The 24,207-nt window shown below is 43.0% G+C and overlaps 1 protein-coding gene across 1 annotated transcript in view; it reads right to left on the reverse strand.

Annotated features, from left to right (window-relative positions):
- Positions 1–22,581, reverse strand: part of MINDY3 (MINDY lysine 48 deubiquitinase 3) — an 80,295-nt gene extending 57,714 nt beyond the window's left edge. Inside the window, exons 1-6 of the mRNA XM_065398729.1 lie at positions 22,229–22,581; positions 16,521–16,600; positions 13,629–13,686; positions 13,026–13,199; positions 8,498–8,549; positions 6,349–6,463 (exon numbers count right to left, since the gene is read on the reverse strand). Of these exons, the coding sequence (XP_065254801.1) occupies positions 6,349–6,463; positions 8,498–8,549; positions 13,026–13,199; positions 13,629–13,686; positions 16,521–16,600; positions 22,229–22,325 (576 nt within the window). The 5' untranslated portion in view covers positions 22,326–22,581. The remainder of the gene's footprint in view (positions 1–6,348; positions 6,464–8,497; positions 8,550–13,025; positions 13,200–13,628; positions 13,687–16,520; positions 16,601–22,228) is intronic.
- Positions 22,582–24,207: the final 1,626 nt, after the last annotated feature.

Raw genomic sequence — 24,207 nt, forward strand, 5'->3', positions numbered from 1 at the left:
GTATATTATGACTGGTATCCGTCGTCGTCATACTGCAGTGGGTATCAGATCGTGCAATAGGCCTGAAGGCTAACTGCCAAGCGCCCAGTATTTGCTGCCAAGCACCCAGAAAATGCCGAGGGCTATCAGTCATGCTGCACCGTCGTCTTAAGATGTAAAAAATAGATTTGTTCTGTATTCATTTCCTTCCCCCCTCCCTCCATCAAATCAACGGCCTGCTAAACCCAGGCTTAGGAGTTCAATCTCTGGGGGGGGGGCATTCTGTGTGACAGTTGTTTGTGTTTCTCCCTGATGCACAGCCACCCTTCTTGATTTTAATTCCCTGTACCTGTACGCCATGTCGTCACTCGCCCCTCCCTCCCTCCCTCCCCTGGTCCTTCAGATACTAGTTTCGCGCCTTTTTTCAGACCAGACGCCATAGCTAGCACTGGGATCATGGAGCCCGCTCAGATCACCGCGGCAATTATGAGCACTACGAACACCATGCGCATTGTCCTGGAGTATATGCAGAGCCAGGACATGCCAAAGCAAAACCAGGACCAGCCGAGGAGGAGGCGATTGCAGCGCGGCGACGAGAGTGATGAGGAAATGGACATGGACCTAGACCAAGTCACAGGCCCCAGCATTTGTGGAAATCATGGTGTTCCTGGGGCAGGTTGATGCCGTGGAACGCCGATTCTGGGCCCGGGAAACAAGCACAGACTGGTGGGACCGCATCGTGCTGCAGGTGTGGGACGATTCCCAGTGGCTGCGAAACTTTCGCATGCGTAAGGGCACTTTCATGGAACTTTGTGACTTGCTTTCCCCTGCCCTGAAGCGCCAGAATACCAGGATGAGAGCAGCCCTCACAGTTGAGAAGCGAGTGGCGATAGCCCTGTGGAAGCTTGCAACGCCAGACAGCTACTGGTCAGTTGGGAATCAATTTGGAGTGGGCAAATCTACTGTGGGGGCTGCTGTGATCCAAGTTGCCAGGGCAATGAGAGACCTGGTGATATCAAGGGTAGTGACTCTGGGAAACGTGCAGGCCATAGTGGATGGCTTTGCTGCAATGGGATTCCCAAACTGTGGTGGGGCGATAGATGGAACCCATATCCCTATCTTGGCACCGGAGCACCAAGCCACCGAGTACATAAACCGCAAGGGGTACTTTTCAATGCTGCTGCAAGCCCTGGTGGATCACAAGGGACGTTTCACCGACATCAACGTGGGATGGCCGGGAAGGGTACATGATGCTCGCGTCTTCAGGCACTCTCTTCTGTTTCGAAAGCTGGAGGAAGGGACTTTCTTCCCGGACCAGAAAATAACGGTTGGGGATGTTGAAATGCCTATCGTGATCCTTGGGGACCCAGCCTACCCCTTAATGCCATGGCTCATGAAGCCGTACACAGGCAGCCTGGACAGGAGTCAGGACCTGTTCAACTACAGGCTGAGCAAGTGCCGAATGGTGGTGGAATGTGCATTTGGGCGTTTAAAAGCGAGCTGGCGCAGCTTACTGACTCGCTCAGACCTTAGCGAAAAGAATATCCCCATTGTTATTGCTGCTTGCTGTGCGCTCCACAATATCTGTGAGAGTAAGGGGGAGACATTTATGGCGGGGTGGGAGGTAGAGGCAAATCGCCTGGCCGCTGATTAGGCGCAGCCAGACACCAGAGCGGTTAGAGGAGCACAGCAGGGCGCGGTGCGCATCAGAGAAGCTTTGAAAACTAGTTTTGTGACTGGCCAGGCTACGGTGTGAAACTTCTGTTTGTTTCTCCTTGATGAAATCTCCGCCCCCCCACCCACCCGGTTAACTCTACTTCCCTGTAAACCAACCACCCCACCCTCCCCTACCCTCCCCCCTTCAAGCACCACTTGCAGAGGCAATAAAGTCATTGTTACTTCACATTCATGCATTCTTTATTAATTCATCACACAACTAGGGGGATAATTGCAAAGGTAGCCCGGGATGGGTGGGGGAGGAGGGAAGGAAAAGGACACACTGCAGTTTAAAACTTTAAAACTTATTGCTCGGGAAATCATCTAGGGTGGAGTGACTGGGTGGCCGGAGGCCCCCCCACCGTGTTCTTGGGCGTCTGGGTGAGGAGGCAATGGGACTTGGGGAGGAGGGCTGTTGGTTACACAGGGGCTGTAGCGGCGGTCTCTGCTCCTGCTGTCTTTCCTGCAGCTCAACCATACGCTGGAGCATATCAGTTTGATGCTCCAGCAGCCGGAGCATCGACTCTTGCCTTCTGTGTGCAAGCTGACGCCACCTCTCATCTTCAGCCCGCGATTCAGCACGCCACCTCTGCTCTTCAGCCCGCGATTCAGCCCGCCACCTCTCCTCTCGCTCATATTGGGCTTTTCTATAATCAGTAATTGACTGCCTCCACGCATTCTGCTGTGCTCTGTCAGCGTGGGAGGCAGTGTGTAGTTCTGTAAACATTTCATCACGCGTCCTTCGCTTCCGCTTTCGAATATTCACTAGCCTCTGTGAAGGAGAAAGATTTGCAGCTGGTGGAGGAGAAGGGAGAGGTGGTTAAAAAAGATACATTTTAGAGAACAATGGGTACACTCTTTCACGTTAAATTTTGCTGTTCACATCACACAGCACATGTGCTTTCGTTACAAGGTCGCATTTTTCCTCTTATATTGAGGGCCTGCCGGTTTGGCGTGAGAGATCACTCACGCAGTGCCAGGCCACAGATTTCAGCTTGCAGGCAGCCATGGTAAGACACAGTCTTTTGGCTTTTTTAACCTTGTTAACATGTGGGGATGGTTTAAAACAGTACTGCTCTCATTAACCATACCAAGCACCCGTTGGGTTGGCCATTTAAAATGGGTTTGCAATGTAAAAGGAGGGGCTGCGGTTTCAGGGTTAACGTGCAGCACAAACCCAACTAATTCCCCTCCCCCACACACCCAATTCTCTGGGATGGTCACTTCACCCCTCCCCCCCACCGCGTGGTTAACAGCGGGGAATATTTCTGTTCAGCAGAGCAGGAAGGGGCACCTCTGAATGTCCCCTTAATAAAATTGCCCCATTTCAACCAGGTGACCGTGAATGATATCACTCTCCTGAGGATAACAAAGAGCAATAAGGAATGGATGTTGTCTGCATGCCAGCAAACACCGGGACCATACGCTGTCATGCTTTGTTATGCAATGATTCCAGACTACGTGCTACTGGCCTGGCGTGGTAAAGTGTCCTACCATGGCGGACGGGATAAGGCAGCCCTCCCCAGAAACCTTTTGCAAAGGCTTTGGGAGTACATGAAGGAGAGCTTTCTGGAGATGTCCCTGGAGGATTTCCGCTCCATCCCCATACACGTTAACAGACTTTTCCAGTAGCTGTACTGGCCGCGATTGCCAGGGCAAATTAATCATTAATCATTAAACACGCTTGCTTTTAAACCATGTGTAATATTTACAAAGGTACACTCACCAGAGGTCCCCTGTGTGCCCATAGGGTCTTGGGTGAGTTCGGGGGTTACTGGTTCCAGGTCCAGGGTGACAAACATATCCTGGCTGTTGGGGAAACCGGTTTCTCCGCTTCCTTGCTGCTGTGAGCTATTTACATTATCTTCATCCTCATCTTCCTCGTACCCCGAACCCGCTTCCCTGTGTGTTTCTCCAGTGAGGGACTCATAGCACACGGTTGGGGTAGTGGTGGCTGCACCCCCTAGAATGGCATGCAGCTCCGCGTAGTAGCGGCATGTTTGCGGCTCAGCCCCGGACCTTCCGTTTGCTTCTCTGGTTTTGTGGTAGGCTTGCCTTAGCTCCTTAATTTTCACGCGGCACTGCTGTGCGTCCCTGTTATGGTCTCTGTCCTTCATGGCCTTGGAGACCTTTTCTAATATTTTGCCATTTCGTTTACTGCTTCGGAGTTCAGCCAGCACTGATTCATCTCCCCATATGGCGAGCAGATCCCGTACCTCCCGTTCTGTCCATGCTGGAGCTCTTTTGCGATCCTGGGACTCCATCACGGTTACCTGTGCTGATGAGCTCTGCGTGGTCACCTGTGCTCTCCACGCTCAGCAAACAGGAAATGAAATTCAAACGTTCGCGGGGCTTTTCCTGTCTACCTGGCCAGTGCATCCGAGTTGAGAGTGCTGTCCAGAGCGGTCACAATGAAGCACTGTGGGATAGCTCCCGGAGGCCAATAACGTTGAATTCCGTCCACACTAACCCAATTCCGACCCCCTAAGGCCGATTTTATCGCTAATCCCCTCTTCGGAGGTTGAGTAAAGAAACCGGTTTAAAGGGCCCTTTAAGTCGAAAGAAAGGGCTTCGTCGTGTGAACGTGTCCAGGCTAAATTCGATTTAACGCGGCTAAAGTCAACCTAAACTCGTAGTGTAGACCAGGCCTAAATCTCCTTCTTTGAGAAGATAATGGATTTTTTTAGTCAAGGAAATGTAGTAGAGATCTAATCTACCTGGATTTCAGTAAAGCATTTTATACAGTTCCACATGGGAAATTATTAATTAAATTAGCGAAGGTAGGGATTAATATGAGAATTGCAAGATGGATAAGGAACTGATTAAAGGGGAGACTACACCGGGCCATACTAAAAAGGTGAAATCTAAGGCTAAAGGGAGGTTACTAGTGGAGTTCCTCAAGGACCAGTCTTGGGACCAATCTTATTTAACATTTTTATTACTGACATTGGCAAAAAAAGGGAGAGTGTGCTAATAAAATTAGTGGATGACACAATGTTGGGAGGTATTGCCAATATTGGAGGAGGACCAGACAAGATGATCTGGATGACTTTGTAAACTGGAATAGAAGAAATGGAATGAAATTTAATAGTGCAAAGTGTAAGGTCATGCATTTAGGGACTAACAAGAATTTTTGCTATAAGCTGGGGACATGTCAGTGGGAAGCGACAGAAGAGGAGAAAGACTGGGGCGTATTGGTTGATCACGGGATGACTATGAGCCGCCAATGTGATGTAGATGTGAAGAAGGCTAATGCAGTCCTAGCATTCATAAGGTACAGTATTTCCAGCAGAGAGCGGGAAGTGTTAGTACTGTTATACAAGGCACTGGTGAGACTTCATCTGGAATACTGTGCACAATTCTGGTTTCCATGTTTAAGAAATATTAATTTAAACTGGAACACGTGCAGAGAAGAGTTCCTAGGATGATTTGAGGAATGGAAAACTTACCTTATGAGAGGAGACTCAAAGAGATTGGCTTGTTTAGCCTAACCAAAATAAGGCTGAGGGGAGATATGATTGCTCTCTATATATCATTGGGGGATAACAAATAACTTCTCTCCCTCCCTGGTATTGAAGTACCAATGTGGACAGAAGAACAAATGGACATAAACTGGCCATTAACAAGTCTAGGCTTGAAATTAGGCAAAGGTTTCTAACCATCAAAGGAGTGAAGTTCTGGAACAGCCTGCCAAGGACTGGGATGCGGAACGGATGGATGGACAAAAAACGTAACTGGCTTGGTAAGTTTATGGAAAGGGTGGTATGATGAGACTGCCTACAATGGCATGTAGTTGATCTGCGACTGCCAGCAGTAAATATCACCAACGGCTGGTGATGGAACACTAAGATGGGGAGGGCTCTGAGTTACTACAGAGAATTCTTGCCCGGGTGTCTGGCTGGTAGGTCTTGCCCATATGCTCTGCTCAGGGTCTAACTGATTGTCATTCTGATCCTAAATATAGCAGACCCCCTGGGGTTTTCTCACCTTCCTCTGCAGCATGGGGCACGGGTCACTTGCAGGTTTAAACTAGTGTAAATGGTGAATTCTCTGTAACTTGACGTCTTTAAACCATGATTTGAGGACTTCAGTAACTCAGCCAGAGATTAGGGGTCTGTTACAGGAGTGGATGGGTGAGATTCTGTGGCCTGCAATGTGCAGGAGGTCAGACTAGATGATCATGATGGTCCCTTCTGACCTTAAAGTCTATGGGATAAGGAACACTCTACTCACAGTTAATCAATGGGGGAACATTGCAAGGAGATCCTCTGACTTTCCCCCTTCCTCAGGATTTCACTGCTAGCAGATGAACTAAAGACTAAAATGAAAATGGAGCTACAGTAGATTTATGGGCCTAATGTTCCAACTTAACAGCAGGGATGGGATGGCAGTCAACACAGAAATACATTTTAACTCTATAAAAAGATTCTTTTCCACCTACTCCCCTGTAAAATACCATGTGAAGTTCAGAAAGGAATTTTCTTAAAAATAAACGATTTACAAATTTATTTCTGTGGTGGATGCCCCACTACAACATGAATAAGGAGCCCATCCTACCCATAAACCTGGAATTAACTCAATTTTAATTTCTGAGCTTGCTGCTCACCTTTAAGTAAAAGGATAATGATCAAATCTTTTCTTTTAAAAACAAACCTTTGTCAATATCACAGAATACAGAAAGAGCAATACTCCAAATTTATTTGTCCACACTGAATACTGATCCCACACGGCATCCTTTAGTTCTGGAAAGCTTTGGAATGATTGCTTGCTGAAAACAAAAAAAGAAAAAGGAGAAATAATTTAGATGTAGCATTAGAATAGTGTAAAAAGTAAAGAGGATATTAGGTCGTAACATTAAGCTGTCCAAGTAAACAGAGTAACATCAGTGTTACTGCATGCTGAGACAGTTAAACAGCAATCTCTGCAGTTAATATACCTGCCACAACTATTAGTATTTACTTATCAGAGGAGCAAATAAATGGTTTCTTTAGAGACGCTGGTTACAGTATTATATTTTTACTGATATGCAAATATTTTAGTATAAATTATGTACATCTGAAATAGCGCAAAGTGGCTAGAATAAATAATTAACAAGTTTTTCAAATCTGAAGTTGCAGTAGACTGAATAGGTCGGTCGGTACAGTAATTAATAATGAAAGGAAGGAAGAGGGGAGAGTTATATCTTAAGAAAAACTCTACCCAATCAAGTGAAACTATTTTCCTTCAATGAACAATGTGTAGGACCTATTATAAACCACTTTCCTCTCTGAGACTTCGTTTTAAAGACCAACTTGCCCCTCAAAGAATCATTAAGCCTTTGAAAGGCTGCTGTTAAAAGGACATAGCCTCAATGGGCCACCTCTTAGACAAAGCCTTAGTGAAAGCAAAAAGTTCTCAACTTGTGTGTGGATGGGTGTAATGGGAAAAACTGGTATGGAAAATAAGGTGGCTAATCTAAATGATGGGAGGCATATCTGGACAAGCAGACAGGTCTTAAATGAAAGTCAGAAGTAGAAGAAATCTCTGAATGCAGGTAAGTGACGTGATTGCTTTCTCTTGGGACAGCATGGGATCACTACCATAAATTTCTTTTAAGAATACGTACGCATTGTTTCTTTTCTGTCACTTAAACTGAGAAAGCCTTACCTAATGTATGTTATGCTAAGTGTAAATCTAAATATACTAAACAAGCCATTGTTTTTACTCCACTTTTTTCTGTTTTTAATAAAACTTATTTAATGTTAAATTTATATTGCAATGGTGCAAATTTGCTTGTGAGGGGGAAGGTTCACCCAAGCCATTCTTGGTAACAAAAGGCATCCTGCAACCTTGAAAGAGGTACAGGAGGCACAGAAAATTCAGAAACCTAACCCGCCAAATGAATTTGGTCAACAGGGCATGGGAAAGGATGTCCACGCCCAGTGAGGTGTTTTGTGAGAAGCTGTGATGGGGAAACATCTGGGGGCCTACGACAGGACCAAGGAAGAGACAAGAGTTGATTATAAGGTCAGGCAACATGTTATTTTTTTTCCTCCTCTCTCCTCCATCACACAAAAGGGTTTTTTGAAAACTGATTGGTAGAGACTATTGTAAGTACTCTTGAAGGTGATAAAAACTTGTAGTGACCTTTAGGTTATTATATTGGTAACTTTTATTTTATCCAAAATATTCTTAAACTTGTATTACTATTCTCGTTTTGTTCCTTACATTTTATTCCTGTAAAGGTATACCTTTTTTTTTTTTTAAATTTATCATCATCAGAGACATATTTTGGATAAAATAAAAGTTACCACTATTAATAATCTAAAGGTCACTACATGTTTTTATATATATATATATATATATAAAAATAAAATAAAATTAAACATTTCTTTAAAAAGTTTCCTGGCCTGTCTAAGTTATAGAAATTTATAGAAAGATACCAGGTGAGGCAAGCTGTTTCTTGCAGTACAGGTCAAACAAGCATTTTTTTTTAAAAAATCAGCATAATCTGTAAAGACTATATCACAACAAATTTAATTATTCATATCCTTTTTACTCAAATTTATTAAACATGCCTTTTAATTAACTGCAAGGAGATGCACATAATTATGTGCAAAGTGTGCTAATCTGACATTTTAGATAATTTTTAAAAATCTTGAACCAATTATTGCTTCCTTTTTGAATTATAAATACACAGCGTAAAAACAAAGTTTAAACTCCAAGTTTGACCAACTCTTACAACACTTTGCCATATATCTGATTTTGAATATTAGTGAGATTGTAAAATAATGTATTTTAAATGTTCCAACATGTTACTTACTGAATTAATGCATGAAATCGCTCAAAGCCAAGCTCTTCGGCAGCCAAGGCAGCTATACACAAGAGACACTTTTCAGCACTACACATGGCAAAAAATGACACAAGATACGCACAGCAAGCTAGTATACTTTCAAGCATCAATTATATTTTTAATTTCCCGTTTTGAAATTTTCAATTTTAGTATCTAACTGATGTAATCTTCTTCACTGTAACAATATGGGTTCTTCACCATACTTCTCTGTAATCTAAAGAGTGGTGCATTCACGGATTTGTATCTTAAAATTAAAAAAAAAAAAAAAAAAAAAAAAATCAAGATTACACAGCCCCTAGTTTGTAGCCTTGAAAATTTGTAAAAATATAAACTGTTGATTTTGCAAAAGTGATGATGATTGTTAGTCACCAAGCAGAAGCATGCTACAAATAATTTTGCAAGTCAACTGCAAGTATTATTTTCTAGATGAAAGCAAGCATGATTATTTGAATAGTTTTAGAGCAGTGTCAATGTAAGAAAGCTGTACTTTTTTTCAAATGTTTAAGAAACATTTGTTTTTGTAAACAAATTAGAATGGTTCCAGATAGTTTTAGGCACACTGTTCCTGCAACAAGTTTTCATAACTCTAAACTAACTCTCTCCTCAGACATTCCTCAAATATATCTACAGCTAGAGGGGGGGAAAAAAAATACAGCATGTAGTGTTGTCCCAGGTTCAGTGTAGACCTTTTGGTCCCTCATAAAAGCTTTTGAAACGGAGAGAAAATGAGTTTTTCTTGACTTTCCCTTGCTTTTAAATAATTAGGCTCTAAAATCTTTTTGATACTTGTAAAATGTGTAAAACAAGTATCTAAGATTACAAGAGACACTCAAAAAGCAGCATCATTAACAGGCTTGGACTCCACCAATATTCCTGAATGTTTTATCTTATTCCTTGTGTATAATAGATACAACAGATGCTTCCACTTTCAATTAAAACTGAACAATGAATTTCTGAATAGCTATTTGATCCTGAAGGCACAGAAGTCAGTAGCAGTGATTCCGTTTGCTTCAATGAATGCATGATTGTGCCCTGTATCAGTTACACGTGTACCTGTCATAAGCAACACTACTGATCCAGTATGAAGGTTCACAAAGCATTAAGCATTCCTCAAAGTATCTCATTTATCTGTAGAGGAATGGCTTAACTGAATATCAAAGTTGTATTTTGAAGGGTCTTTTTAGTTTGCCTGCAATACACACACAATATGCTTCTCTCTTCAGTGAAGAGGTGACTTTTGCAATGGCTAATGGGGGGGTTTTGGACCATGATTTCAGTATGCTCAGCACTGTCACCTACATATTAATGGTTTTAAAAATCACAAGCAGTCAGGAATTACAAAAGTTATATTTATAAGAAGAACGTGATGTTTTTGTAAGTCTCATGTCCTACCATATGCATTTTGGAGAAATAAGACGACAAATACTTGAACTAGAACAGAAGATACGACAAATGTGCAATGTGGCCAGATAATAGTTAGAACCTTAAAATCAATCCTGAAATGGCTAAGTTACCTGTGGATCCTTGTCTTAATAGATTTCCTTTTTAAAATAAGTAAAAAAATTCAGAGCTACACCTCTACCTCGATATAACGCTGTCCTCGGGAGCCAAAAAATCTTACCGTTATAGGTGAACTTGCTTTGCTTTGATCCGCCGGAGTGTGCAGCCCCGCCCCCCCGGAGCACTGCTTTACCGCATTATATCAGAATTCGTGTTATATCAGGTCGCGTTATATCGGGGTAGAGGTATATTTGTTTTATGACTTACAAGCTTGTTTCTCTAGTCAGTGGACCACTCACATATCAATTTGTGATATTGCCAAGTTAACCCCATAAAAAGTGACTGGACCAGAATATTTTTTGAAAAAGGGGGAATGATGATTTAACCCTTCCAACTTAATGGCTAAAAAACTTTACACAGTCTAAAAAAATTATTTTGGGGCAGAAATCATGCATGTTACATTCCCGCACAAAAATGTATTTTGGAAAACACATGAACAGTAGTTCATAATGAAAATTATTGTAACTTTAAATAAGTCGTCATAACTGCTATTGTAGCTAAAGAGACTAAGTTTTTTAAAACAAAAAACAAAACAAAAAAAAAGAAAGGAAAAAAGTTAGAGAGAATATACATACAAATCAACATTTGAACCCGAGAGCTTGCATGATTATAATGAAGTGCATGGCCAACAAGTCATTAGTGTACACCACAAAAGCAGATGAAACAAATGTGACCATTCTGTATGTGTGTTTGAATCCACTTTGTTGACAGTTCTAAGAACAGTATTTTAGACCATTTCACTCTGATACTACTTGGAGTGGAATAGCAGAAACTTAACATTTGGAACAAAAGCAGGAAACAGGCAGACAACAGATGAGGGGCCTGGAAGAGAAGGGGTAGTGCTAAAAAAATAGTGGAGACAGGCATAATTCAGATGAGATCACACAAACAACATTTAGTTGGGAGAAAAAGAGGAGAGGAAAGAACAGATGAAATAAAAAAAAAAAATCCATATAAGAAAAAAGGTGATTAGAGAAAAGCTGAGTTTAAAAAAATACTATATTTACAATATTTGGAATTATTTTATAGTATTAATGTATTAAGCCAGAAGTAGAAATGTTTACAACATTATAAATATACTTCAGCTTTTATTCCATTGGAAGTATGTAATTAGACTCCCAAAAGCAGCAGCCTGACTGTCAAGCTGACTGCCATCTGTGAAACCATCCTGTCCTCCGCAACATCAAAAGTCTTGAAAAATGAAAAGGCAAAGTTTGAATGTTCATTTGGTCACAGCAGCAAAGGCAGGAAATTTCAATCTATATCTTAACCCTGCCAGTGCTGAAACTTTGCACTGCCATCAGTTCCTTGGTACCCATCTCTTTGTCCACAGCCTGGCCAGATAAGGACTTGGAAGCCCCCCTATAGCTAAAATGGGAGAAAATAAGGACAGGAGAAAAAAAATCTTGAGACCAGGAGGGAAGTAAAAATCAAAATACTTCTTGAACTCCAGAGTACAAGTAAGAGATGAGCTGTTCAATGCCCCAGAGCAGAGAGAGACAGACAAGGGAGGTTCACCATTAAAGTTCCCTGTTCTTCCTTTAAAGTACAGGCTCTTCATAACAGCAGGAAAATTTGACTAATGCTGGGATGTGATATCACATCCCATTTATAAAGGGCAAAGTCAACCACAACTCCCAAACTGGTACAGCAACATCAAAAAATATATAGGAATACGTTGGGACAGATTAGTTCACTACAACAGTTAGCTCATACATTCCAAGTAGCCTAGCTGTAGTGAGAGTGACCACACTACTGAACACTTTGAACTAGAGTGATTGGATTATCAGCGGATTAGTTGAAAGTGGAGTTGCTACATCCCCTCTCCATTACTAGCTCCAGCTTTAGCAGCGCTCTGCTCTAAACCACCCTCCTTTATGGGCTAGCTAGGTGGAGGTTAAAGTACTACTGAACTTGAGCTAGAGATTTGTGTGTGGGGGGACAGGAGTCTGGTTGAGCTCAAGTTGACAATGCAGTGAAGAGAAGCCCAAAGTGGCCGGGCTGCCAATATCAAGGTTGCTGCAGGGGAAAGGGAGAGGTTTTTTTTGTGGTAAGCAAGCCCACTTTCCATGTTCACATAGTGCTCAGGACAGGTCAGTATTTTAACAAGGAGAGTCGGTTTGGAAAAGCCTTGTGGCAACCAGAATCTGCTCCAATCTCTTACAAGACAAATTTCACAGCACAAAGATGATGTTCATGACAAACAGGAAACCATACAGAAAATATTTTACGCAGATATTGCTATTCCCTGGTTACAATAATCTTTCAAAGAAGGAATTTACCAATCCCTAGAAATAAGTTGCCAATACAACTTTATGCACATTATGTCTTAAGTGGAAAAACATGTTTGTTGAACAAAAACGGGCAGAAATTCCATAAGTGATCCTCTCTGAGAGACTTATAATCTTTCTAGTAGCCACTATATGGTGAGGTTGAACTTTGTTAATTAACAGCTTCTAGGAACAAGTATGTTTAACTACTATTATCTGAGCATTCCAAAGCATCCTAGGCACTTATCAGAGGTTAATAAAGACAATCCTTACCAAAAAGAGCTTATGATCCAAACTCTATTCAATACTGTCACCCGATTTATCTATTCTTAAAAGCTTTCTCTTGCAATATTGCCTACAGAAAACAAGTACACTCATGTACAACAAAATTTGAAATAAATAATGTATGACTATCACCTTGATGGTGCACCCTTCCTCACACCATCTGTCTACACTAGCACTTACCGCGATATAACTTACGTCGCTCAGGGGAGTGAAAAAGCCACCCCCTTTGAGCGATGTAAGTTACACTGACCTAAGCGCTGGTGTAGATAACGCTAGGTTGGCAGGAGAACTTTGTCCACCGACATAGCTATTGAGGGTTCTCTAAAAGAATGAACTATTGCTCAGGAGACAAAACAATTAATTTAGAGAGAAATACATCTTACAGGGTTGTTCCTCCTGATGACTTGACTCGACAGGACTCTCAGAAATACTAGCAGTCTCTTCAGTTGTTTTTCCTCTTATCCATGTTGCCAAAGAGTACGATTCAGAATTATCAGAGCAAGCCATCTCTAAAATGTCACATAACGTATGACAAAGAAGGTTCTTCTGTTCTTCCTCTGAAAGATCAGAATCCTGCATGAGTTCAATTACTGTTTATCACTATCTTAAGTATGCTAATAGCATTGAATGTATGCACCCACTTATTAACGTTGGCAGCTGTCAGAGTACAGAAATTTAAAACCAGCCCTCCAAAGGTACATCTCAATAAGATTTCTGTTACTCACTTTCAGTTTCGTTTATAAGAATTTAAACAAATCCAAGCTGAATGATTCAATCAGTGATGTCCACCAATGTGATCAAAAATATTGTAGACTGGCATTGAAGTATGAAAATTAGCAAGTTAGTGCCATGTGAAGTATAAGTATCATTTTTCCCCACTATGAAGACAGCATGGCAGCACAGTTAGGCAAATGTACAAATATTTATAAACCTCTTTGTAATGCAAATTATTAGAATAAAAAAATATGAAAACAGGTCCTAATTACCTTGACACTCTCTCCAAGCAGACTTCTCACAGGTGAAAAGCTTCTTCAAAAGGAATGCCTTTATGTAATGAAAGAAACAAGCATTAGACTACAAGATGAAGTACCGTATATAATCAATCATAAGCCAGTTCGTTTATAAGCCAACCCCCCCAAGATGAATAAGTAAAAATGGAAATTTTTTTACGACCCATTCATAAACCAACCCTATAATTCAGGGGTCAGCAAACTTTGGCTCCTGGGCCATCAGGATAAGCCACTGGCGGGAGAAGATGGTTTGTTTACCTCGAGCGTCTGCAGGCACGGAGGTAAACCTAAATAAACAAAGTGTCCTGGCGTGCCAGCTGCTTACCCTGATGGGCCGGGACAGCAACTGGTGGAGAAATGTTTGGAGGGGTGGAGGGGGAGAGAGAAGCTGGGAGTCAGGGCAGTAACCTGTGACCACCCTCCCTCTGACCCCACCCCTAGCCTGGGACCCCCACAATCTCCCCATCCCTTCCCACCTTATCCGGGGAGGTCCAGGGGAGGATGTCTCTGGCCTGGCTGGAACTGCTCCGGCAGGCTGGGCAGCGCGGCCGCAGCCTGCTCCGGTGGGCCAGACCGGGCGGCGTGGCCACAGCATGTTCTAGTGCGCTGGGCCGGGCGGCACAGACGCAGCAGCCACAGCCTGCTCTGGGGGGCGGGGCCGAGTGGCACAGCTGCACCTTGCCAGCCCCAGAGCTGCAGCTGCTTCGGAGGCTGGGGGGAGAGCAGCGTGGCCAGAAGCGGAGAGACTCTGGCCCCACCTCTTTCCTTCTGGGTCTGCTGGCTGTGCTGCCTCTCCTTGCTCCCTCTGTTGGGCGGAGGGACTGTGTCCCACCTCTCCCTCTCTATACCCGTTCATATGCCGACCTCCTTCTCTGGTGCTTTCCTTTTTTACTAAAAAATTCGGCTTATGAACGAGTATATATGGTAATCAATTTTTACTCTACATCAATTCAATTCTACATTTCACATTATATTTATATTAAAAAGACAGCAATAATATACAGTTAAAATGTCAGATATTTGAGCTCAAACTATGAAAGCATGCCAGAGCTTCATTTGTTCTCTGGTTTCCCTACTCAATCCTATTACATCAGTGGCTTCAGAATAAGTTTCTCTAGTTTTAAGTATAAACCTCAAGTGTGAAGTATACCCATACTGCCTACCAGAGTTCATACCTGTATGCCAAATTGTATACCGAACTAAGGACTACTACCCCATGGGACTCTTGCTTAAGTGAAGGTACACCACCACGTCAGAATTCTACATACTAAGTTACATAGAAGACTACCCTAACCTCCTTCCATGCAGAGACCAAACTAAACATTTTCAGCAGTTAAGCTCAGCAGCTTGCAAGCTACATTTTTCTTTTAAAAGGGTGCCTGGGTAATGTTTCCCCATATCAGTCTGAAAACATATCGCAGTTCTAGATATCTGCTAGGTTTTCTATAAATCCCTGTGATTTAAAAAAAATAATAAAAATAAAAATCAGGTATCAAACTACCAACTTCAAAACCAAATATGTAAAATGATGTTCTTTTTGCCACTTACAATGCAAAAATAAACACACATTTATATGCTCCTGCTCTAATTAATACTCATACCACATAGTATTTCAGAGTGTTACAGCACTCCCATAGTCTCCCTTTCCTTGCACCAGGCTCACTTACCCAACAGATTCTCCTATCGGGGCTCTTTAGCCAGCTTTCTTCCTTTAGCCATCCAGTGCTAGCAGCAGCTACTCCAGGTTCTCTCCTTACTCCTCGTTTGAGCCCTTCCTTCCTGCTCCCCCATTCAAAACCCATTTAACTCACCCATACATTTTTAAAATAATTTTTTAAAAGACAAATTGAAGGACAAGGGGATTGAATCTATACACACTGAAATGAGAACAGTCTCATAGATTTCGAACCATTGGCATACCCCTTCCATTTATTTAGATTTATAGGCAGCTGACCTGTGTTCTTTTCTCCCAAATTAGGAGGACTTAATTGTATTATAATGTCTATGTCATGGAACAGTGGCTCCCAAACTATGGACCATAGACTGCAATGGAAGCTACATTAGAAAGAGCTAAAAAACAAACTAAATACTTTCCTATTATTACTTTGCCATTTAAGCAATTGCTTAAATTATCACAGGTATGTTAATTCACATTGGGATTGGCTACAAGATACTAACGTAACCCACACTATGAAAGTTTGAAAATCATCATCACAGGCAATCAAGGGTACTGCAATCCATATAAAGTTTCCAGTATAGGAGTACCAAGAACGGCAATGATAAATTTAATGTCTTAATTATATTGACTTCACAGATTTCAGTCCCAGTGATTTGGGACTATGAAAGTTTATTATTTCCACTTGTTTATTCAGTAACCACTTGAAACTCAAATGCTCTAAATTTTTTGAACAGAATTACCTATTGCAGTGGTGCCTGTGACTGCTGTGGTGAAGGCAATACTTTTAAGAAAAGCATTGGTGAATCTGAGGTAAAAAGGATTATGTAATTTTAATTTCGTATCAGTCTTGCTTACATCTCATCTGTGCTTTCTTTTCACTTGCTACATTTTTAATTGCTCTTTTATCCCGCTCAGCCTCTGCTCTATACCTTCTTTTAAGCTACCCAGGCTTGAATTCGTCTCTCTTATTTCCCAGAAGGAAAATACCACTTTCGCAAAGTCTCTATGTTGATAGACTGTTGTCTCATGTATTGTATTTATCAGATGTTGTAAATTCAACTGGCTGGGGATCCCTCTCTATCTTTGGCTTGATTTTTTTATTCAGCTATGGTACCATATAAATTATGTAAGAGCTGGTGAAATTTTGTGCCTATTAAGTTTAAACCATTTCTGTAACCAGTGCACTTTACCTGAACGGGTGCAATCACCGCACAAGGGCCACCTTCAAATTGTTCTAATGCAGTTGATTCAGATTCACTATATACAAACCCTGACAATGAAAAAGAGCATGGTTAATGATGTACTTAAGCATGCATACTTATTACATATATTCTCCTTGACAGGAATGCCACTCACTTTATTCACCAAGATCAAGTTAGTTTTGTAGACCAGAAAATACCATTTTTACAGAGCAAACAAGTCTAATTTAAAACACATGAAAATAAAAAATGTATGGAGTACAAGGGGGCAGATTACATTCCACAATATTACTTATATCAGCAATGACACATGGCCAAAAAGGGCTAGTCCCTAGAGTTTTGAATTAGTAACATGTAAAGTAGTGAACAAAATTAAGATGTTCATCAGAATGTGACTTCCAACACACTACCGTACTCATTCTGATTCAGTAAGAATATAGCTCCATATAAATCCTGTTTAGAAACTTGAGACACCGTATCTTACTGTAAAAGCTGATTTTTGAGCTTCTTTTTACTGAATATTCACTCTTTGTAAATAATCCATTTCTGCTTCCACTGAAGTCCATGGTAAATCTCCCACTGACATCACAGGAGGCACTACTGGGCCACAATTAAGGATTTTTATCTTTTTTAAGGCATGCAATATCTTTTTGAGCAACTATCTGCTTTCAACTACAGAAAGCCCTTTTGGAATGGTGGAATGTTAATTGTCCATGAGCTAGACACGTTCAAGATGATCCTGGACAGGACATCTGAAAGTTTTTCTCTTCCATATCCATGGTAAAATCTTAAAACGGAAACATCAAAGCCCAATTTGCCACACAAAAATTTACGTTAGGGTGGACTAGCGTATTCCAAGCACCAAACAATATTCAGCTAATAGTCTTTACACAATGAACTACATTTATAGGCCAGTCTAAAATTATGTAATTTATGGCACCCTTCACTAGGTAAATTAGACCATTCCTTCACTAGAAATGAAAATTACATCTTCCTTAGTCTGTCAGCCAAACCCAGAGGTGATGCATAATAGTGTGTAACTGACCTGTTACTAACTGGGTGTTAGTTCAAGATGATCTGAGTCTACACTGATATAATTTACATACCACGCGCCAGTATACACAAGTTATACCTACTTAGATTCCCTTAATTTGAACCAAAATCTCTATCACTCCGTAGTGCTGCCAAACGTTTCATTGGTGTCATTTCACTCACCTGGTGTAAATGACCTAATGATATAGATTGCCACCAATGCTATGAGCTAGGAACATCCCATAGCCTACTGGCATTCATATGTACAATCTGAGATAGCTTCTGACCTGGATGAGCCAATATAGACTGCAATTTTCCTTTAACTTTAAAAAAAGAGTACCTTTGCAGTGTTCTCAAAAGTACAGGGTAGTATTCAGTTGTTCTGATGATTCAGTAATTGCAATGAAAAAAAAAAAAAGTATGGGGTACCATCCCACCACACACAAGAAACCTTGCATTTGTTTCACATTCTTCAGGGGTTTGCTAGAGAGCTTGAATCTTTTTTGTTTACTATATTATATCATTTTTCAACTGTGTGACCTAAAAATGTCAGGTCAGATTTGCCAAACTAGTTTAGTCTGCCCTAAGGAGACATACCATACTAAAGGAATATTTGGCAAATGTTTATTTAAGTTGGTAGAGTACAATTATATCATTTAAACTAAAGTCATTGCTGCCATTTAGTTCTGTTAATATTATTATTATATTTGCTTTGCTGGCAATCTTGAGTATTAACAGCATTATGGTGAATGGATACTGAATCAATACTGTACATGTAATTACATATGAAAGTTATTTAACTCCTGGGGGAATTCTGCGTCAAAAAATTTAAAAATTCTGCAACAAAAAAAAATCACAAATTTTGCACACAATATTTTAAAATTCTGCACATTTTATTTGTCAAAATAACACAATATAATCACACCAGTTTCAATTATTTTTGGTAATTTATTTCAAAATACCTGTCAGCAAGTATGTATGTAACAATACAAACAACAACAAAAATTCAAGAAATGTTTTGACACAAATAGATTCCTTACTAGGCATATTAATACAGAACTCTGAGTATTTCCTCATGTGGCCCTGCACCCCCTTTCCCGTTCCCATGTGTCCTTGCACTCCCTCAACCAGCCCCCTTCACCTATCCCCATGTGTCCCTGCACCCCCTCCCCCGTGCCCATATGTCTCTGTGCCCATACTCAACCACCCCCTCCCCCATAGGGCCTTGCATCCCCCTCCCTGCACCTCCACTCCCGTTCAGCACCTACCCCAGTCTGTCCTTCGCCACTAGCCCTTAGGAGCCCATCTGTGACCCCCCCCAGCAGCCCCATGTTGTCTTTCTCCCCATATTCTGTCTCCTGACCTAGCCCAACGGGCGCTGTGAAGAAGGTAGGGCTCTTTGACTTCCCTAGCTGCCCGGAAGCTGCAGCTCTGGTCTATTGCCACAGCATCCTCTGGTGGGCAAAAGGCAGAACTGCAGCAACTTTCAAGCAGAAGCTGTTTTCTGCTCAAAAAATTAAAAGTATGCACGGCACATTATGCGTGCATGCAGTGGTGCAGAATTCCCCCAGAAGTATTATTTGTACATCTGATATTCCTTAGTATGGATACTCTGAGTACTATAATTTTAGCCTTTCCAAAAATTATAAGTCTCTGGATTTTTTTATTTTTACATAATGTCTATAGCAAATGTTCATTTGAACTTTGGCTAAGACCAGCTTATTGTATGATGCCCTTTAGGATTTCATCTACTTTTTGGCCCTTCTTTAAATTCCAGAAGGATAATTCAGTTAGACCAAACCAAGTCTTTAAGGGTTTTTTGAAGTCTAGTCCACCTACCTTATCTACTGACCCCTTTGGCTTCCCTTCCTCCTTTTACTCCCCACAAGTAACCTCTTCTTGGGGAATTTCTATAATAATTTTAACAATACAGAAATCTAATGCACTACTTCTTTCTTAACAACTTGTTGAAACCCTGAAGTAGTCTTCCTCAGCCAACATAGTCTTTATGTACTGTCAACTTTAAGAAGTCAAAACCTAACACCCAGCTTCCTTCCGTCTCCCTCTATCCAAGATATAGCTATGCTCTTCAAAGGCAAGACTAATACTATCCTATGGGAGCTCATCTTTCTTCCCCTATATCAAAAAACCTGGCTTGCCTGTCTTCCTTTCATCCATGTACACGATGATTACTTACCTCTAAACAACTAACACAATATTTTATAATCACCAACACTCTCCCACCTTTCCTCAACTAGTTCTACGACCATCCTCCCAATCCAATCCCATTCTTCATTAATCATTTCCCTTCTGCATTCACCTTTGTTTCCAGTTATCTGAAAAAAACACTCAGATCTATTTAACTACAATTCAATTCCTTTAGAGCAGCAAAATTCTATTCTTCCAAGTTCTCTCCTTTGAATCTTTTATATCTGGATTCTGCTCACTTCAGTCTAATACCACCACCCTCACCAAAACCCCACTTTTTACTAGTGAAAACAAAGTATTCTATGCCCCTGCTGATTTATCTGTCTGATGCTTTTCAAAATTCAGTCCTACACATGCAACCCCCAATTTATGAGCATGTTCCTTTTAAAATTGCCTAGTTGAGAGATTCATATTTCTCTTTGTCATATCAGTCATCAAGCCAGATGAAACGTTTCAACTTCTTCTCATTCCTTATTCATTATTTTCACCAAATAAATATCTGGGTCCAACTTTACAATTTCAGTTCCCAAATAAGATTCTCTACAAAATTATTAACAATAACTTGCACAAAATCTGCATATAGTATAGATATAATATAGTATAGATCTCAGATTCCATGGTTATCATTACTTGTTTTCCTATGAAGAAGCACCAGTCCTGCACAGATGTTTGCACCTGATTAAGTCAACCTGATTAATGCAAGGACTTTAGAGGCTGCTGCCCAGGGCCCCGGGCTAAAGGGGGCCCCACGGGGTGCTGCAGGGCTCAGACAGGCTGCTTGCATGCCATGGCCCCACGCCAGTCCCGGAAGTGGCTGGCTGCTGGCATGGCTCTGCGGCCCCTGGTGGGAAGGATGGGGGAGGCGGCTCCGCACACTGCCTCCGCCCCCAGCACCATCCCTGCAGCTCCCACTGGTCAGGAACTGGTCAATGGGAGCTGCGGGGGCGGTTCTTGCGTGCACAGGCAGCACACAGAAACACACTGTCCCCCTCCCCCCAGGGGCACCCAGAGATGTGCCAGATGCTGTCCACTTCCTGGAGCGGCGTGGGGCTATAGCACGCAGGCAGGCAGCCTACCTGAGCCCTGCTGCACTGACAGCTGGAGCCTGCACCTCATACCCCCTCCTGCACCCCAACCTCTTGCCCCAGGTCAGAATCCCCTCCTGCACCCAAACTCTCTCTGTTAAAGAAACTAATATAACAGCTGTTCTAAGGTAAGAAGTAGGCTATTCTGAATTAACTTAACTATATTCTACATGTTTTAAGACTGAAATGTAACCACAGAACGGCTTTATGTTAATTAAAAGGCAAGTTTACAAGTGTTACTTGATGCCATAATTGTGATCATTTTGTTATAAATTAGGAAAGAGACTTGTATACAGGGCCTCACAAAATCTAATAGCCCCAGGCCCACAGGAGAGTTAATCCAGCCCTGTATGCATGAGAGTTTGAAACTGAGCAAGTGCAAAAACCTATGCAAGATTGGGCCCAAGTCTGTACCCAGTTTTGGCAAAACTACTTATGATCCCAGTGCTTCTCTGTAGTCACATAAGAATAAGCAGCAAACACTGGAAAACTGATTGTGGAAACAAAAGCCTAGATCACGTAAAACGTGTATATACTGCTGTATGGATTCAGTTTGATAAGTACATTTCCTCCATTTCTCTTGTAATTCCCTTTCAGTATCTTAAAAAGAGATTGCCAGATAACCCAAAATATATTTTAGCTGTGAAATTGCTTCATCATGTAGTCATAGGCCACAAACGATCTAGTAGCAAAATAAACCAAGTTCACATGTGCAAAACATCATTACTGTATATCGTGTACCCCCAAGCATGCTATTTCCCAATTTATGCCCCCCCCCTTTTTTTTAGGAGCAACAAAACCCCATGGACTGGTACTGACAAGACAACAAAAGATAAAGTAGAGGGTTGATAAAGGGAAGATTTAGCTTTGAGTAAAACTAACCGGGAGGCTGAATTGGGAAGAATTAAATCAGAGACAGAAGACTAAAGGGAAAAATACTCATTCAGAAGGAGACAAGTCTGAGTTCCTGATCGGAGGAGGAGAAAGCAAGTGAGGGGGTGGACTTGGCAGAAGGGGTGAACAGAGCAGAGAGGTAAGTGAGGCACAGGAAGAGAGAGTAAGGAGGAGTAAAGGGCAGAGGGTGAGGAGGAGGGCAGGGAGGAGCAAATGAAGAAGGAGAATGTGGGGCAAGACTGAGAGGGTGGAGAAGAAGAGGAGGGCACAGAGACATAAGGGGCAGCTGAGAGAGGCAAGGAGTGGGGAGGGGCAAAGTGCAGGACACGAGGGTGGCGAGAAGGAAGGGGAAGAGAAGAGGAAGGGGCAGAGAGATGGGGAGGAGCGAGAGAAGGGGGAAGTGGAGGGTGGGTGGGAGGGGGGGGGGAGAACGACGCGCGCGGAGGAATCAGGGCAGAGTGCGTGGAGAGGGGCGGCTACCTTGCGCCCAGCGGCAGAAGATGGTGTCAGCGAGCCCGCCGGGCCCGGCTTTCTTGCCCCACACCAGGTGGACGAGCTCCTGGCTCAGCTCAGACATGACGCGGCGGCGGCGGCTCTCGGGCCGGACGGAGACGGCGGCTCCTGGCGCTGGAACGAGACGGGGCTGCTACCAACCCGCTTTCCCTGAACATGGGAAGGAGCCGGATCAGAAGCGGCGGCCGGGGGGAGGGTCCAGCAAACAGCCGCTCACAGAGAAGGGAGGAGGAACCGCCACTGCCGGCTCTGTTAGGTTTCACTCAGCAGAGTCGCCTCCCCAAGAAACTTCCGGTTCCTCTCCCGGGTGAACCGGAAGGGGAAGCGCAGCTCAGCACCAATCCCAGTGCCCTCCTCTCAGGCTGCTATGACGCCGCTGTAACGACACAAACAGGTCCCGCTCCCAATGCCCGACTTTGGGTGCACTGAGCATGCTCACCCGAACTGAGCATGCCCAGTAACCTTCGCTGTTGCCACTGCCCTCTCTCTGCAGTCCTTCCGCGGGTTTTGTCTCGCGCTGGGCGGTGGACCCAGCTCGTGCCCTGGATGCAGCAGGGCTCGAAAGCGCGAGGCTGAGAGCAGCGGTTGGAAGTGTTGTGTTCTCCCACGCGGCGCCTCGTTCCCCGCGGGCTGGGCGAGGCTGCTAGTGCGGAGTCTAGTCAGAGGCGCCGGCGAAGCCGAAGATACATCTGAGACCGTGCCTGTGGGCCCTGACGGCTCGGGCTGTGTGGGCCCAGGAAGGGGTTGTGATGCAGCGATCTAGGTGCCAGACACAGCCCCCTTGGGGGCCGAGCCCCTCTCCTGGCCAGGCTGAGGCAGCCTAGGCATAACCCCTTGTGGGGCCACTTGCACAAAGGGGCATCACCCTGCCTCTACCCCTTCCTTGGATAATCTTCACCACAGATTCCACTGCCATTCCTGTGCAGGTGCTTCACAGATCTACCAATGTGCCAGACCTGCCTCCTGCCCAAACTCAAATCTCAGCCTCTCCCTTTGACAGTGCCTTGTGGATGTCTAGCTACCAGCTCAAGATCAATGTGGCTGGAACAGCGTTCTTAATCTACCCCACCACCACCCAAAAAAACAACAACAAAAAAGTTACCTCCTCCTTTGATTACTGTAGAGGCCACCACCATCCTGCCGGGCACTCAAGTCCACAGCCTGGGCATCATCTTTGACTTGACCCTCTCTCTATGTCCTCATAACCAGGCTATGTCTAAATCTTGCAGATGCTCTCTGCATAACATCTCTTAAGATACAGCCTTTCAGCCTTAAGATGCATCTGAAGAAGTGGGTTTTTTACCCAGGAAAGCTTATGCCCAAATAAATCTGTTAGTCTTTAAGGTGCCACCGGACTCCTCGTTGTTTTTGTGGATACAGACTAACACGGCTACACTTGACAGACTTTCCTATGCATCCACGCTACTAAAACTTGGCCAGGCTCTCATCATCTCTTGTCATGGTTATTGCAACATCTTTCTCTTTGGCGCTGACAAAAACAATCTTGCCCCTCCCTCCACCCCACCCCCCCATCCATTCTGAATGCCGTTGCAAAGATCATTGTCCTAGCTTGTCACTTTGGCCACGTCACCCCACTCTTTGCATCCTTCCATGTTCAAGGCCCTTCACAGCCCTGACATCTTTCATTTAGTGTCAAAAGGTCAATTCCTGCCATCTCCATTGCTCACTTATCATATTGCCCCTCACCAAACACCTACGATATTGCCCCTCACACTTGGAAGCAGTTCCCCATAAGTGTCCATAAAACTAACTCATTATCCTCCTTTAAACCCCTTCTTAAAATTATACTTTGCTATGATGCTTCTGAAAAACTTGATAACGATATGGCTCCTGGTATACTGAGACCAAAGCCTTGCTGACCAATATTGTCCTATTTCCTTGTACTCCCCTATCAGTCTGTCTATCCATCCGTTGTCTCATACTTA

Source organism: Emys orbicularis, chromosome 2 (genome assembly GCF_028017835.1).
Source record: "Emys orbicularis isolate rEmyOrb1 chromosome 2, rEmyOrb1.hap1, whole genome shotgun sequence".
Taxonomy (NCBI): domain Eukaryota; kingdom Metazoa; phylum Chordata; order Testudines; family Emydidae; genus Emys; species Emys orbicularis.